This window comes from Coregonus lavaretus (assembly GCF_964263955.1).
Source record: "Coregonus lavaretus genome assembly, chromosome: 36".
In the NCBI taxonomy this organism is placed as follows: domain Eukaryota; kingdom Metazoa; phylum Chordata; class Actinopteri; order Salmoniformes; family Salmonidae; genus Coregonus; species Coregonus lavaretus.
In genome coordinates this window covers 2,635,947-2,653,462 of record NC_140023.1, presented here as the reverse complement: position 1 = coordinate 2,653,462, position 17,516 = coordinate 2,635,947, and the positions used below count along the sequence as shown (strand labels likewise).

Here is a 17,516-nt window from a genome sequence, read left to right as displayed (position 1 = left end):
GATTATTTTGTTGGATAATGTACAACCTATTTTTTTTCTAACAACTTTCAATATTTTATTTGGGTCTGTGTTGACAATCTTTTGTAGAAAGTTCTACTCTTGTTACCCAGCTGACATATTATGTAGATGAGGGTTGATTTGGTTACACTTTGCTAGTGTACTGATATTGAAAAACACACGTTTGGAGTTTGTGTTCTACTGCCAGCTAGCGGTCATTTTCTATTCCACAGCGGCTTCCGAATTATGTAATTCCCTGCATGGTTGTGCGTGCGACTATAAATTCTCATTCAAGGTGGCATGTGTATTTTTCTATTTGAAAAATATCAATTGTTTTGATTTGAGATTCTGAGTTCTTTGTCTCAGAAAATCTAATTACAGAAATGTATGGGATCATATTTTGACACGTGACCCGCCCCCTTCCCAAAAGCAGTTCTTACGCATTTCCGGTGAACTGTCAAATTTTGACCTGTCATACACGGAGAAAGCCTGGACCAAAAGTAACGATACGGAGTGTTAGAGCCACTGACATAAGGTACATGATAACATTTTTGCGTTCAGTTGTTACATAGTTCCATGAAAATCAACATCTAGTAGATATTTGTTTATCATAAAATCAGGCCAGCGTGTTTTGAGTTTGATCAATTGGGAGTGGGCTGTTTTAATTGCGACCTATTTAGCCTAGCCTACTTGGTTTGTTGTTTAACTTCACATTGATGTTTATCTCAGCAACCCTGATGTTGCAACGTTTCAGTCACCTGCTGCCAGACCGAATTGCAATATGGTGTCAACAACAGTATAGCTAGGATACTATGTAATTAGCCAATTCCATTGTAATAATTTCACAGTTGTAATGTATAGTACAGCTTTAGTCAGTAAAATTACCAATCTTACTCAATAACTGTGTATTTTATGATAGCTGGGCAGCTATAGGTAAACTCTGGAATTCGTTTTTGCATTCCTGTAAGGTCACTATCATGCTATTCACACAGCAAGTTAGTAGTCACTGTCAAGAAAGTGACAGGTGTGCCATGGCTGTCCCGGACCTATCAAATGTCATCTGTAGCTACAACTTGTCCATAAAAATAGTCTGTAGCAAGAACAGTCTGAGTGCTAAGATCAGTTTAGAGGTCTTCTCTGGTCTATGAAGTTGGACCTGAAAGGACAGAGGACAATCAGACCCGGACCTGACGACAACCAGACCTAGACCCAACCCGAGTGACAAAACAAATCATGTTTATCAGCCAAGTTGCTCTTCTGGTTAACAAATAGATCTTTATATGTCGGCTAGGCCTTCTATAAGTCAATAAATTCAAATCAAATGTTATTGGCCACATGCGCCGAATACAACGGGTGCAGACATTACAGTGAAATGCTTACTTACAGCCCTTAACCAACAGTGCATTTATTTTTAACAAAAAAGTAAAAATAAAGCAACAAAAAAAGTGTTGAGAAAAAAAGAGCAGAAGTAAAATAAAATAACAGTAGGGAGGCTATATATACAGGGGGGTACCGGTGCAGAGTCAATGTGCGGCGGCACCGGCTAGTTGAGGTAGTTGAAGTAATATGTACATGTGGGTAGAGTTAAAGTGACTATGCATAAATAATTAACAGAGTAGCAGCAGCGTAAAAGGATGGGGTGGGGGGGGGGGCAGTGCAAATAGTCCGGGTAGCCATGATTAGCTGTTCAGGAGTCTTATGGCTTGGGGGTAGAAGCTGTTGAGAAGTCTTTTGGACCTAGACTTGGCACTCCGGTACCGCTTGCCGTGCGGTAGCAGAGAGAACAGTCTATGACTAGGGTGGCTGGAGTCTTTGACAATTTTGAGGGCCTTCCTCTGACACCGCCTGGTATAGAGGTCCTGGATGGCAGGAAGCTTGGCCCCAGTGATGTACTGGGCCGTACGCACTACCCTATGTAGTGCCTTGCAGTCGGAGGCCAAGCAGTTGCCATACCAGGTGGTGATGCAACCACTCAGGATGCTCTCGATGGTGCAGCTGTATAATTTTTTGAGGATCTGAGGACCCATGCCAAATCTTTTCAGTCTCCTGAGGGGGAATAGGCTTTGTCGTGCCCTCTTCACGCCTGTCTTGGTGTGTTTGGACCATGATAGTTCGATGGTGATGTGGACACCAAGGAACTTGAAGCTCTCAACCTGTTCCACTACAGCCCCGTCGATGAGAATGGGGGCGTGCTCAGTCCTCTTTTTTTTCCTGTAGTCCACAATCATCTCCTTTGTCTTGGTCACGTTGAGGGAGAGGTTGTTGTCCTGGCACCACACGGCCAGGTCTCTGACCTCCTCCCTATAGGCTGTCTCATCGTTGTCGGTGATCAGGCCTACCACTGTTGTGTCGTCGGCAAACTTAATGATGGTGTTGGAGTCGTGCCTGGCCATGCAGTCATGGGTGAACAGGGAGTACAGGAGGGGACTGAGCACGCACCCCTGAGGGGCCCCCGTGTTGAGGATCAGTGTGGCAGATGTGTTGTTACCTACCCTTACCACCTGGGGGCGGCCCGTCAGGAAGTCCAGGATCCAGTTGCAGAGGGAGGTGTTTAGTCCCAGGATCCTTAGCTTAGTGATGAGCTTTGAGGGCACTATGGTGTTGAATGCTGAGCTGTAGTCAATGAATAGCATTCTCACGTAGGTGTTCCTCTTGTCCAGGTGGGAAAGGGCAGTGTGGAGTGCAATAGAGATTGCATCATCTGTGGATCTGTTGGGGCGGTATGCAAATTGGAGTGGGTCTAGGGTTTCTGGGATAATGCTGTTGATGTGAGCCATGACCAGCCTTTCAAAGCACTTCATGGCTACAGACGTCAGTGCTACGGGTCAGTAGTCATTTAGGCAGGTTATCTTAGAGTCCTTGGGCACGGGGACTATGGTGGTCTGCTTGAAACATGTTGGTATTACAGACTCAGTCAGGGACATGTTGAAAATGTCAGTGAAGACACTTGACAGTTGGTCAGCACATGCTCGGAGTACACGTCCTGGTAATCCGTCTGGCCCTGCGGCCCTGTGAATGTTGACCTGCTTAAAAGTCTTACTCACATCGGTTACGGAGAGCGTGATCACAAATTAACCTTATTAGCGTAAAATAAATATGCTATAGGCTATGCAGAGCCGTGGTCGGGTCCATTTGGGTCCACTCAGGTCTATCAGCTGTCATTACATAGACTCGAGACCTGATGACAATCAAACAGGACCCGACCCGGAGGGAAAAGTTAGAATTTTGGACCCGGATCCGCTGGGGTCCCGGGTCCCGGGTCGGGTCTCGGGGGTTCGGGGTGGACCCATGAAGACCTCTAGATCAGTTAGCCAGCTCCCTGTTAGTGTGAACGGGCTACAGTTGCCAACCTACAGTTTGTGGTGGATTTATTATTTTCCTTCACTTTTTTCGCCTTGGCACAACAACTCGGAGCAGTTTACACATACCAACGAGTTAATCCGGGGTTGGGAAAAACAATTGAGCTTCAGTATTGGAGGTTAAATAGCCGTGACTAGGTCTATTGCACTGTGGGATTTTGCTACAACATTTTATTGTGTTTGTGGAGGGTATTCTCTGTTACACTTATTTCATCATGTTTCATTTTCAAACAAATTGTATCATCTAAAAGTCTGTTAGAGGTTTTGTTTTTAATTTGCTCTTGCGCTTTCTAAAATAAAATATGAAGAATGGGTAGAGTCAGAAGCAATGTGGAGGCAATGTGTCCAATAACTTCCCCTAACATGGCAGCAGAGGTGTCATGCCCATAGGGGGCACAGGGGCATGTGCCCTTTCAGATTTGTCCTGTTATAAAAGTACAAATATATGTACTATTATTTTTGTTTTGCTTCTGTAATACTACTAGCCACCTAGCAATTTTATGTAGTTGGTTTTAGCTAGACCAGATAGGTTACCAATCTTCCAACCTCATAACTAGCTACCAAGAAGACATTCAAGTTATCAATCAAGTTAGAGTAGCTAGCTTGTCTAACTAACTATCTTAGCTGGCATGACTGCTGCCAAGGTTGGTAGACGTTAGAAAAGCAAGCAATAACTAAATGTACTGAATAAGACACACATTCCTTTCAATCTGTTACCCAGATTTTTGCAGAGAAGCATATTTAGTTTCTTTTAAAAAAGAACCACCAGATTTGTGCTTGGATATGCAGAAAAATATTTTTGACGTAGAATTACGCATAATGATCATGGCTCTAGATTGCAGGAAAAAGCTGTTTCAGGTGTTTACATTTTTTCCAATTCTCCACCTTCCCAACGGGGGGCCTAGCCCCCCTCCGGATCCCCCCAGCCATTTTTGGGGTGCATGACGCGCCTGCGTGGCAGAGTTGTAGTTGGCCCCTATCTGTCCTCTAGTTATGAATGAAGCGGAGTATACTTTAGAGTTAAGTACCGTCACGATGTTAATTACACTGTAAGTGACTCTGTATTGTGTATTTAACCGTTCTGTTTCAGGTAAAGACAACAGACATGTCCTTTATATTTAACTGGATCTACAAAGGCCTCAGTGGTGTGCTGCAGTTACTAGGTACAGTTAAAATGTAAACCATTCAATCATTAAAACTAACTCCTGGAGAAAGACTAATTACTTACTGAAGAGTGATAGACTTTATTTCTGAGTGTACCTGTATCTTGACACTCATGCTCTACCAATAACTGAGTTGTTTCTCAAGCACATGACTAACCTAATCATAATATGGTCAAATCAGGTGTTCAATCACGTCATATTTTCATCGCATATTTTCCTACATTACATCTGGTGGTAAATAAACTGTCTCTATACTTGTCTCTCCCTCTAGGTTTATATAAGAAGTCTGGGAAGCTGGTGTTCCTTGGTTTGGACAATGCTGGGAAAACAACGCTACTGCACATGCTCAGAGATGACAGACTGGGACAGCATGTGCCAACATTACATCCCAGTAAGACAGAAGGAGGATGTTCAGTTCAGACACCTTGCTTACTTACCTATGCCTGCCATCGACCCTTATCTGGTGGTTCCTCAACTAGTCTATTTGTCTGTCCCACAGCATCAGAAGAGCTGACCATTGCTGGGATGACATTCACAACATTTGATCTTGGTGGTCACACACAAGGTACACATTAGAATTCAAACTGTATGCACACTGTGCTTTCTCTAATGGTTAAGTCTTGAAACCTTCAGATGATACTGAGGCTTAAGTGGCAATGACATGTCACTTGTGAAATTTTCACTCACAGCCAGGAGAATCTGGAAGAACTACCTCCCAGCTATAAACGGTATAGTCTACATGGTGGATGCTGCAGACCATGAGAGACTACAAGAAGCCAAAATTGAACTAGATGTACGTAAGTCATCGTCCCCACAAAAAAATCATTTCCACAAAGATAATAAATAGTAGTATTAAATAAGTGCCTTTAGAGGCCATGCAATTCAGTACTCATCTCGAAAACAAAAGCAATTTAGGTCAAAAGAGTTTATACTAAGAAAGGAAATAGAAAGTCTAACAGAACAGATAGATGGCAATAAAAAAAACTGTAACATAGAGGCTCAGAATAAATTAGAGGAAAAACAAAAAGAAATGGAGAAACTTATTCAAGAAAGATCAAGTGTAATATATTATAAAAATAAAGCAAACTGGATGGAATATGGGGAAAAATGCACTAAATTCTTTTTTAATCTTCAACATAGGAATGCTACCAAAAATAACTTAATGAAACTGGTTACAATTGACGGAGTCACCCATAATTCACCAAATGATATTTTGAAGGAAGAAACAAAGTACTTTAAGCATATGTTTTATTTTCAGTCGCCTCCATCTCCTCTAACTGAAGCTAATTGTAGAGATTTTTTTTCTATTGATAATGTCAAATTAACAGCCACACAGAAAGACTCATGTGAAGGTGAAATTACAGAGGAGGAACTTCTGGATGCAATTAAAGAATTTAAGTCCGGGAAAACTCCAGGGTTGGATGGCATACCAGTCGAGGTATACCAAACCTTTTTTGATATACTAAGAGGACCGTTATTAGCATGTTTTAACCACTCCTATGTAAATGGTAGATTATCTGACACTCAAGAAGAAGGTCTGATCTCATTATTACTGAAACAGGATACAAGTGGAAAATATAAAGATCCTGTCCATTTACAAAATTGGAGGCCCCTTACACTTCAGTGTTGTGATGCAAAAATCCTAGCAAAATGTATAGCGCATAGAATTAAAAAGGTATTGTCGGATATTATTCATTCTAATCAGACAGGTTTTTTACATGGAAGATACATTGGAGATAATATAAGGCAAGTATTGGAAACAATAGAACACTATGGAAAATATGGGAAACCAGGCCTGCTATTCATAGCAGACTTCGAAAAGGCATTTGATAAAGTTCGACTGGGGTTTATATATAAATGCCTGGAGCATTTCAATTTTGGAGAATCTCTTATAAAATGGGTCAAAATCATGTATAGTAACCCTAGGTGTAAAATAGTAAATAATGGCTATTTCTCAGAAAGTTTTAAACTGTCAAGAGGAGTGAAACAAGGTTGTCCACTATCGGCATATCTATTTATTGTGGCCATCGAGATGTTAGCTATTAAAATCAGATCCAATAATAATATCAGAGGATTAGAAATACAGGGCTTAAAAACAAAGGTGTCATTGTATGCTGATGATTCATGTTTTCTTTTAAATCCACAACTAGAATCCCTCCACAGCCTCATAGAGGATCTAGATACATTTTCTAACCTCTCTGGATTACAACCAAATTATGACAAATGTACTATATTACGTATTGGATCACTAAAAAATACAATTTTTACATTACCATGTAGTTTACCAATAAAATGGTCTGATGGTGATGTGGATATACTCGGAATACATATCCCAAAGGAAATAAATGATCTCACTTCAATACATTTTTATAGAAAGTTAGCAAAAATAGATAAGATCTTACTACCATGGAAAGGAAAATACCTGTCAATTTGTGGAAAAATCACCCTGATTAACTCTTTAGTATTATCCCAGTTTACCTATTTGCTTATGGTCTTGCCGACGCCTAGCGAACAGTTTTTTAAATTATATGAGAAAAAAATATTCAATTTTATTTGGAACGGCAAGCCAGACAAAATTAAAAGAGCATATTTATATAATGAATATGAATTCGGAGGACAGAAATTATTAAATATTAAAGCATTAGACCTATCACTAAAAGCTTCAGTCATACAAAAGTTATACTTAAATCCGAAATGGTTCTCAAGCAAATTAGTAAAATTGTCTCACCCAATGTTCAAGAAAGGCCTTTTTCCCTTTATTCAGATTACAACCTCTCACTTTCAGTTATTTGAAAAGGAAATAATCTCCCAAATGTCACTATTTCTAAAACAAGCCATAGAAAGTTGGTTGCAATTTCAATTTAATCCTCCAGAAACGACAGAACAAATAATGCAACAAATATTGTGGTTGAATTCAAATATGCTAATTGACAAAAAACCTTTATTTTTTGACAGAATGTTTAAAAAAGGTATAATCTTCGTAAATGATATCATCGGTAGGACTGGTGGAGTTATGTCGCACATGCAGCTAACAAAAACATATGGAAATGTCTGCTCTACCCAAAATTACAACCAAATAATTGCAGCCTTACCGCAAAAGTGGAAGAGGAATGTGGAAGGGGGAGAAAGTAAGGAACTTGTCTGTCGGCCTTGCATTAAAGAACATAATTGGTTAAGGAAAACTGTGATAAATAAAAAAGTATATCAGTTTCACTTAAGGACCAAAGGATTGACAGCCGTCCCATATAGATTGCAAAATAGTTGGGAAGAGATCTTTGACATACCGATCCCATGGCATAGTGTTTATGAACTGACACGCAAAACGACACCGGATTCAAAAATTTGAATCTTTCAATTTAAATTGTTATATAAAAATGTTGCTACCAATAGAATGTTATTTATATGGGGGATACAATCTTCCCAGCTCTGCAGATTTTGCTGTGAAGAGACAGAATCATTAAATCATTTGTTTTGGTTCTGTCCATTTGTAGCTTGTTTTTAGACACAGGTCCAGGAATGGCTAAAGGATTGCAATATTTACCTGGAACTAACCTTGCAGATAGCATTACTGGGTGATCTGAAAAGTCATAGTCAATCAATCAATAATATAATAATACTTTTAGCAAAAATGTTTATTTTTAATTCACAATCTGTAGAAGCAATGAGAATAGAAAGGTTCAGAACTTTTGTAAAACATCACAGTACGGTTGAAATATATATGGCAAATAGAAATCCTATATGGATGGTGTTAAGAGATAGATGGGAGGTATTGAATAGAGTTGAAGGATGGGACTAATAACAAATAACAACAAATAATAACAAAGATATCTAATAATGTAAGCATACTGTGTCCATAATAAGTATATAGGTTGTATGTTGGGAGCTTTTGGGAAAGAGCACAGTTAGAAAGATATGGCATATAGAAGCAAACCGGATGGACATCATGAAAATGATCGGAGAGGTTGAGAGTAGAAGAAGTTCAGGAGCCAAAAATAATAATAATATATATATATATATAATAGAATTATTGTAAAATTAACTCTGTCCATAAGGTGTAGATAGTAATTATAGACCGGAAGTAGAGGCCTGGGCATTGTTGTTCACTAATTTACTCCAAGTAGGGAAAGGATGGTGGGGTTGAAAAGTAATAAAGGGGAGTATATATATATATTTAAAAAAATTAAACATGGGGGATTGGAAGTGATGCATACAATTACATTGATAGAAGATACAATCTATCTGCAATATTATGCTGATCCATTCCCCCTGAAAAAGAAAGAAAAAATAAATAAATAAATATTATATTCAATAAAAAATAAAAAATAAAAATTGTAGTATTAAATAAGCAGCATATCCTACACTCAGTAGTTATTGTATGGCTAAATGCTAATCAATACAACATTGCTTTTCACTGATGAGCAGGACATTAAACTGGCCCTCTACATTCTCTCTCCAGGCGCTGTTAACAGACGAGACCATCTCCAACGTGCCTGTACTTATCCTGGGGAATAAGATTGACCGTCCAGAGGCCATCAGTGAAGACGCACTCAGAGGGATGTTCGGGCTCATTGGACACACTACCGGAAAGGTGGGGAGGAGAGCAGGTCAACGTTTATTGTTATGAATCTTGCCCTGGAGGCAGAAATGAGCGATTTCCGCTAGATGGCCCAATTGCAAAGTCAAATTGGATATATAGTAAAAATTCATGAAAACAAAAATGTGCTTTCTGGTCTTAATTTAAAGTTAGGGTTAGCAGTGTGGTTAGGTTTAGGTTTGATAACTTTGTGGCTGTGATAGCTAGTGATACTTTGCAGAGCTGCCTCCAGGTCAAGATTCATGACAATAAATGCCAACTTGCAGGAGGAGAGAGGCTTACTGTTGAATGCACCCCACATGGTTTACCCTCTAAAGCAGCAGCCTCCAGAGAAACTGACATCAGATTAAACCAATTCAAGGTGGTGGCCTACAGAGCTATCTAGTCTTGTCTTGACAATGACTAGATTGGGATGACAAATTATATTTTAAAGTACAGTTACCATCCACTTAATTATGGTAGTTTATTATGCTAACTCTGTAGTCTCGCATTCACTGCAACGCAAAGGAAAAGGTTGGAATGGAGGTTCATCTTTACTTGTCTCTTCTGTCTGCGTGCGTTTCTCTGTTCAGGGTAACGTGTCACTGAAGGAGCTGAACCTGAGGCCCATGGAAATCTTCATGTGCAGTGTTCTGAAGAGGCAGGGATATGGAGACGGCTTCCGCTGGCTCTCACAGTACATTGACTGATCTATACATCACTCCCATCTTATTTCTCTTTTACCTGATTCACACTATAGAGCCAACCCAAACCTTACAGGGTGGCCTAGATCATTTATTTTCCAATTGTCCTTTCCAGCATGGTTGCAGCAACTATGATGGATGCGTAATCAGGCCGGCTTGGCTCAGCTTGGTTTGGTTGCAGCAACTATGATGGATGCGTAACCAAGCCGGCTTGGCTCAGCTTGATTTGGCTCAGTAGTGTGAAAAGGAAGGGTATTTGTTCATCAACTGTTTTGTATGCACAAGAGTACAGGCCTCACAAATCTACCTGCTGGAAAAGCTATCAACTGCTAGCATGCTATATTTGTCATTTTAGCATTTGAGAGTGTGCCCTCAATAAGTAAATATATTTCTAAGAAAATATATATTTTTCTTGATACACTATTTCAGTACACATTTTTGTTGTAGCCCCGGATAAGCACACCTCATTCAACTCATCTAGGGCTTGATGATAAATTGACAAGTTGAATCAACTCTGGTTTGCTTGTCCGGGGCTACGTTAAAAATGTGTGCTGTTGGTGAGGACTGGAGTTGGGAAACACTGCACTATTGAAATATACAGGCCTAGTGATTGTTTGATAACCCTCTAACAGTTGAACCCATTGATAATTGTTAGTATGAGCCCTATGTAGTGAATTCAAACTTCCTTGCCTAAGCCAAGTATCAAAACCTGCAAACCCAAGATTTCATAGACTTTGTAGTTTTCAATGATATATTATCTGTTACTTACTGAAAGTACTGTGGTGGTGTGTATTTTGAATGATACCTCATGATGTCTGTCAAACCCTATTATTCTTATTACATTCTTATTAGTATGATGAAGTTAGTTAGGGAATCCCCTCTATGTTCGGCGACGTTACCCCTCTCTACTCTTACAGGGTAGGACATGCCATCGCTTTGAACCAGTTCCTAACCCTGGTTTATTTTTAAATCACTGGCATTGGATTACAGAGGAGGGTTTATTGCTGTAACAGTTCTGCGTTGTCTTTTCACCATTGCTGCTGTTGCCTTCCACGTACTACAGGCCTGGGTTCAAATACTATTCGAGATATTTCAAACACTTTGTACTTCTGGGACTTTTTTGTTGGTTCCATTGCAACAGGCAAGCTCAATCAAGCACAGTTGGAGTATTTTACCAATGAGGACAAAGTTGTTCTCTCGTCAAATGAATGTTTTTGATCAATTCAAGTTGAATCACTACCAACTGATGCCAAGAATGTGACTACAAGTGCATTATCACTTTTTATTTATTAATGCTTGTTTATAATACAAAGGTGCAGTATTTTGTAGTACCAGGGTTTTATCACAACTGCGTTGGTTGCACACGTCAGTCACAGATGATGTATGCAATTTCATATAGTCTACCATTTGAATGCTCAACTACGACTACCTACAGTGGGGGGAAAAAGTATTTAGTCAGCCACCAATTGTGCAAGTTCTCCCACTTAAAAAGATGAGAGAGGCCTGTAATTTTCATCATAGGTACACGTCAACTATGACAGACAAAATGAGAAAAAAAAATCCAGAAAATCACATTGTAGGATTATTTATGAATTTATTTGCAAATTATGGTGGAAAATAAGTATTTGGTCAATAACAAAAGTTTCTCAATACTTTGTTATATACCCTTTGTTGGCAATGACACAGGTCAAACGTTTTCTGTAAGTCTTCACAAGGTTTTCACACACTGTTGCTGGTATTTTGGCCCATTCCTCCATGCAGATCTCCTCTAGAGCAGTGATGTTTTGGGGCTGTCGCTGGGCAACACGGACTTTCAACTCCCTCCAAAGATTTTCTATGGGGTTGAGATCTGGAGACTGGCTAGGCCACTCCAGGACCTTGAAATGCTTCTTACGAAGCCACTCCATCGTTGCCCGGGCGGTGTGTTTGGGATCATTGTCATGCTGAAAGACCCAGCCACGTTTCATCTTCAATGCCCTTGCTGATGGAAGGAGGTTTTCACTCAAAATCTCACAATACATGGCCCCATTCATTCTTTCCTTTACACGGATCAGTCGTCCTGGTCCCTTTGCAGAAAAACAGCCCCAAAGCATGATGTTTCCACCCCCATGCTTCACAGTAGGTATGGTGTTCTTTGGATCCAACTCACCATTCTTTGTCCTCCAAACACGACGAGTTGAGTTTTTACCAAAAAGTTATATTTTGGTTTCATCTGACCATATGACATTCTCCCAATCCTCTTCTGGATCATCCAAATGCACTCTAGCAAACCTCAGACGGGCCTGGACATGTACTGGCTTAAGCAGGGGGACACGTCTGGCACTGCAGGATTTGAGTCCCTGGCGGCGTAGTGTGTTACTGATGGTAGGCTTTGTTACTTTGGTCCCAGCTCTCTGCAGGTCATTCACTAGGTCCCCCCGTGTGGTTCTGGGATTTTTGCTCACCGTTCTTGTGATCATTTTGACCCCACGGGGTGAGATCTTGCGTGGAGCCCCAGATCGAGGGAGATTATCAGTGGTCTTGTATGTCTTCCATTTCCTAATAATTGCTCCCACAGTTGATTTATTCAAACCAAGCTGCTTACCTATTGCAGATTCAGTCTTCCCAGCCTGGTGCAGGTCTACAATTTTGTTTCTGGTGTCCTTTGACAGCTCTTTGGTCTTGGCCATAGTGGAGTTTGGAGTGTGACTGTTTAAGGTTGTGGACAGGTGTCTTTTATACTGATAACAAGTTCAAACAGGTGCCATTAATACAGGTAACGAGTAGAGGACAGAGGAGCCTCTTAAAGAAGAAGTTACAGGTCTGTGAGAGCCAGAAATCTTGCTTGTTTGTAGGTGACCAAATACTTATTTTCCACCATAATTTGCAAATAAATTCATTAAAAATCCTACAATGTGATTTTCTGGAGAAAAAAAATCTCAATTTGTCTGTCATAGTTGACGTGTACCTATGATGAAAATTACAGGCCTCTCTCATCTTTTTAAGTGGGAGAACTTGTACAGTTGGTGGCTGACTAAATACTTTTTTCCCCCACTGTACCTACTGAATTGATGGTTTTTGTTACTGTAAAATAAGTACTTGGTGACTATTGGCTGCTCATAGCTATAATATGAGGGTACTTGTGTGGTACTGTGTGGCTTTGTAGGACAGACACAATATATATTAGTGCAATAGATAGAGGGTGCTTTTTATCCTTTTTTGTAAATAATGTGAAATTATTCTGCATGCCCTCTTAACAAAATAAATATTTTGGACAATCCGTTACACTGTGTTATTTGTTTTGTTTTTATTTTATGTTCCACAATGCATGATCTTTGACACATTTACTGTTGGTTCTGTGAGAGATGTGAGACTACAATTTATGATATTTGAATTTCCTCAATGATGGTCTAATACTGCCCACCAAGTTATTCCTTTCCTATAGTACGGAATGTTACTGGACAACCTTTGAAATGTGTCATTCAGTCAGGGACAGGACAGATACTGTCTCATAACAGGTGCACGCTGTACTATATACAGTTTGCACGGCACAAAATAACACTAATCTTTATGCCATGTAGATTTGGCAATCAGTACAGCAATCAATTTGGCAACATTGGCTGTTTCCCTAGCTATCCATCTGTCGTTATACGCAGAATTACTCTGAATTGACGCTCGTGAATGTAGACCACCAAGCACTATCCAATGAAACCGGAGACAGCTGGAGAAGTGAAAGCCAATCACGTAACGTTTCAAGCTATCGTTACACCCCTTTTACTTCTGGTCCAATGAGAGGAGATTCGGAAGTAGCGTGTAGAATCAACAATGTTGAGATTGTGAGAATGTTGACGGTTTGTGTTAAATTAGTAATCAGTTATATATTTGTGCCTGTTGGATGGTAGGATATAATCGATATTTTAGGGTGTCATCCTGCAAAGCCATCAGCATCATAAGGTTTTTGAATTTGTTGTCGTCGTACTTTTAGGAGTTTTGAACTCACTTTTTTTCTGGTTGGTGGAAGTCGGTTAGCTCCATTGCCTGGCACAAAGTTCATGTTAACGTTAGCCAGTGGGGTATTCATTACGCCGATTCTGTTGCAAAACGTTTCTTAAACAGAACAAACGGGGAGGGACCTACCTAAATTTGACCAATAGAAACTCTCGTTTTACACCCCAGCTACAGACAATGGCGTCGACTGAAAAAATGTGTTGCGTGGTCACGGTGTCTGAGTCTTTTTCTGATCAGAAACCAGTAAGCTGTAGTGGAGTCATCCTGAACTCACAGACTGGTCTCGTGCTATGCAATGGTCTTCTCTTCTCTCGCTTTATGAATGACAAGGACGCTCTCTCTTCAGATCACCGGTTCCTGCTACCAGACAGTTTCAGTAGCAAACTGAAAATTAGCCTAAACTTCCATGAACAGCGAGATTTGGACACAAACCAATGCGCATACCAGTCATGCACCGTTGCGGATAGCAACAGCACCTCGCGACATCAGCACCAAGCGACAGCACAGCTACTGATGCTAGCTAACTGTTTTGAGTTCAAGAGTGCTTTTGAGAAGATCTTCAAAGAGTCTGATAAGTGGAGTTTTTACGGTGGGGAGGACGATGCAGAGATGGTTAGGGATTCAGAGTTTCTGAGCTGGTTTGCTGTGCTCAAGGTACCAGACTGTGTAACCCCCTTGTAGTCACGTGTTTTCTTTACAGTATTTTCATTCTTACCATTGAATGCTGATAGTCTAATGGTCTCTATTTGTCTAATGTATTTTGTCTTTTCATACAACGACAAAGGTACCAGCCTTGACCAAAGCGTCAAACGTCAACGGTGGAACCATACCGTGGGCGACCAGCTCCACTCTCCGGAAGGGATGCGCGGTCCTCGCCTGCGGCTCTCCCTTCGGCGCCTTCTGCCCCGATCTCTTCATGGGCACCCTAAGCAAGGGTATCATTAGTAACCTGGCCGGGGAAGATAACACTCTCATTCTCACTGACGCCCGCTGCCTGCCCGGTACAGAGGGAGGGGGGCTTTTCGTGTCCCACGGAGACCGAATGCACCTCGTCGGTTTGATCGTGTCCCCCTTGTGCTGGAAAGCCAGCGAGTGGATCGGGCTGACGCTTGTGTGCTCGCTTCAGATGATTCTGAGGAACATCACACAGTGTCTGAATATTCGCGATCCACACCAAGAGATCCAACACATACAGGAATCTACATACTTCTTTCAAACCTTACAGAGTGAAACTGAAACTCAGAAGTACCCCACAGTGTCCTTAGTAGACGCTGGACAATTCTGGGGCTCTGGGGTTCTGGTCAGTCCTCGGTTGGTGGTTACCTGTCGACATGTTGTCAATGGAAAACCTGTTGTCACCTTGAGATTCAACACCAATGACAGGTACCATGCAGCTATTTCACTCACCTGACCTATCTGCATCTCACATAACATTCAGTGATTCTGAAGATTCAACACCAAAAGCGGGTACTATTCTGTATGCATCTCATAGGAAGTTCAGTGATGCTGAAGCTCCGTGTATGCAAGTGTAGTGCAACCTCTGCCAAGAGGTCTTGTCCTTCATGATACAGGAGATATACTGCAGGGTTGTTGGTTCAAGTTTCACTTAAGCTGGTATACCGAAGAGAAATCCAGGGCAAACATAAAAAACTGTAACATTTATTCCATACCAGCATGAAGATGAAAGTAGTCCGCACAACATTATACAGATCAAAGTGAAGGCTCTGTCACTTTTACATTCCTTTCTTCCTCCCCATAGGTTTCATGCGGTGGTGGGTGATGTCCTGTACTCCACCAAGCCATCGTCTCCCTTTGATGTAGCCGTGGTGCAGCTAAGACACCCTCCCCCGGAGGTAGTCGTGTCACGGTTGGCCACATCGTTTACACCAGGTAGGCATGATGTCACTGTCACACTGACTCCACTATGTGTATTCTTTCTCTCTGCACAAGAGGACAGCCAGAGGACAGCAAGCGGAGGATGGGCCTTTCCTCTGATTCTGGTTCTTCTCAAAACTGCCTGAAAGGAGGAAACCTTATCTTGCCATTGTGCTTCTGATTGCTCTTAGGGGTCTATAGGTCTACTAAGCTGGGTTACTGTAAAGCTCTTTGATGTAAAAAGGGCTTTATAAACTAAATGTGATTGAGATATTGAAATTATCTGGAAATAGGTGAGAGGGTGCCATTTGAGATGTCTCCTCATGTCGGTCCCTAGGTGAGGACGTGGTGGTGGTGGGTTACGGAGCTTTTGGCCAGCGCTGCGGTCCCTCTCTGACCAGTGGCATCCTGTCCAGGGCCATCAGCTGTCACGGCCAGGCCGTCATGCTGCAGACCACCGCTGCAGTGCAGGCAGGGGCCAGCGGAGGAGCTGTGGTGCGGGCAGGATCAGGAGAGCTGCTAGGTAAGCCATGGGTGGAGTTAGCCAACCCTACTCTTGGAGAGCTACCGGGTTTGTAGTCTTTAGTTCCAGCCCTGCTCTAAAACACCTGATTCACAGTCAGCTGATGAACAGCTAGGGCTGGAACAAAAGCCTGTACCCAGCTCTCCAGTAGAGATGGCAACTGCAGATTTTGAAAGAGTGATACCGTTTTTTAACAGCCGGGGGCACTGGTTGACCATATAAAATATGACAGTACTGTTAATGAATGGCTGTCCTATCTGTCTCTAATGCCACATTTCAGACCGTTCTCTCTCTAACCCAAACCTCATGGCTGATTGTCCTTATTGTATTCCAGGTCTGGTTTCCAGTAACACCAGAGACTTTACTGCCAAGGTAACCTACCCTCACCTGAACTTCAGTGTCCCAATGACTGTCCTGGAGCCATTGCTACGGAGATACGCCCAGAAGGGCGACATTGTTGTGTTCCGGGATTTGGATACGACCGATGAGGGAGTCAGGAGGGTGTGGAGGCTACAGGCTGCTCAGAGCAAACTGTGACTGAACACACACACACACACAGTACTTACTTACAAAGAGTCTAATAACTTGTCAGGCAATAACTTTCACATTTTTAGATTATTTCTCACTCTTCTATGATCTTGTTTTAAGGCGCAACTATTATCAGTTTGAAATGTGAGAAGGTTTATCTGCCATCATGTCATTTCTTAGGCTTGCTAACACCAGCCTCTCTAAGTCCTTGACAGTGAGTCACAGCTCGCTGTGTAATCACGTGGGTCGTGGATCAGTCAGACTAGTCATGTCTCTCCTCAATGTTACAGTACCACCATGATATGGTAACATGAATTACCACGACGAAGAGTGGACCAGAGCTGGCTAACGTTCCATCTCTGAAATACTGGTATTTCAAATGGGTTGATTTTAGTTCATACATGATTCATTCATACTACTCTCTGCTTTCTGATCCACTGACACTGTCTTCTTGTGTAACAGAATTATTGTTCTCAGACAATAAAGATCTTATTTGATAGGATTGATTATGACCGATTTTTTTTCTTTTCTCAATGTCATACACACAGGTACCTATCTTATAAAACGAGCTATAGTGAGTCTTCACAGCATGAGAGCACATAAAGCTTTAGATACACAATCTCTACTACAGATTAGTACCGAACACCTTCATATTCTCTGTTTTCATACTGTACCAGTCTGGAGGTTAAATTCCTACTATTACAGTAAAGCAGCATAAAATTAAAACCATCGCTTAAGTGTCAGATTTACACATGGTAAAGTTACACACGGCTCGCTCCCGGCCAGGCGGGATGGGAGGAGAAATCT

General features: G+C 41.4%; 2 protein-coding genes across 2 annotated transcripts; both read left to right on the top strand.

Annotated features, from left to right (window-relative positions):
* Window positions 1-448: 448 nt before the first annotated feature.
* LOC311110795 (small COPII coat GTPase SAR1B-like) lies at window positions 449-11,287 on the top strand. Its single transcript, XM_084153361.1, has 7 exons — window positions 449-532; window positions 4,447-4,519; window positions 4,791-4,910; window positions 5,019-5,084; window positions 5,209-5,312; window positions 8,976-9,107; window positions 9,686-11,287. The coding sequence occupies exons 2-7, from the start codon at window positions 4,462-4,464 to the stop codon at window positions 9,800-9,802; spliced, it is 597 nt and encodes a 198-aa protein (XP_084009487.1). The 5' UTR covers window positions 449-532; window positions 4,447-4,461; the 3' UTR covers window positions 9,803-11,287.
* A 2,283-nt stretch (window positions 11,288-13,570) lies between these two features.
* Window positions 13,571-17,211, top strand: tysnd1 (trypsin like peroxisomal matrix peptidase 1). Its single transcript, XM_084153424.1, has 5 exons — window positions 13,571-14,437; window positions 14,568-15,166; window positions 15,543-15,673; window positions 15,996-16,181; window positions 16,516-17,211. The coding sequence occupies exons 1-5, from the start codon at window positions 13,961-13,963 to the stop codon at window positions 16,716-16,718; spliced, it is 1,596 nt and encodes a 531-aa protein (XP_084009550.1). The 5' UTR covers window positions 13,571-13,960; the 3' UTR covers window positions 16,719-17,211.
* The last annotated feature ends 305 nt before the right edge of the window (window positions 17,212-17,516 follow it).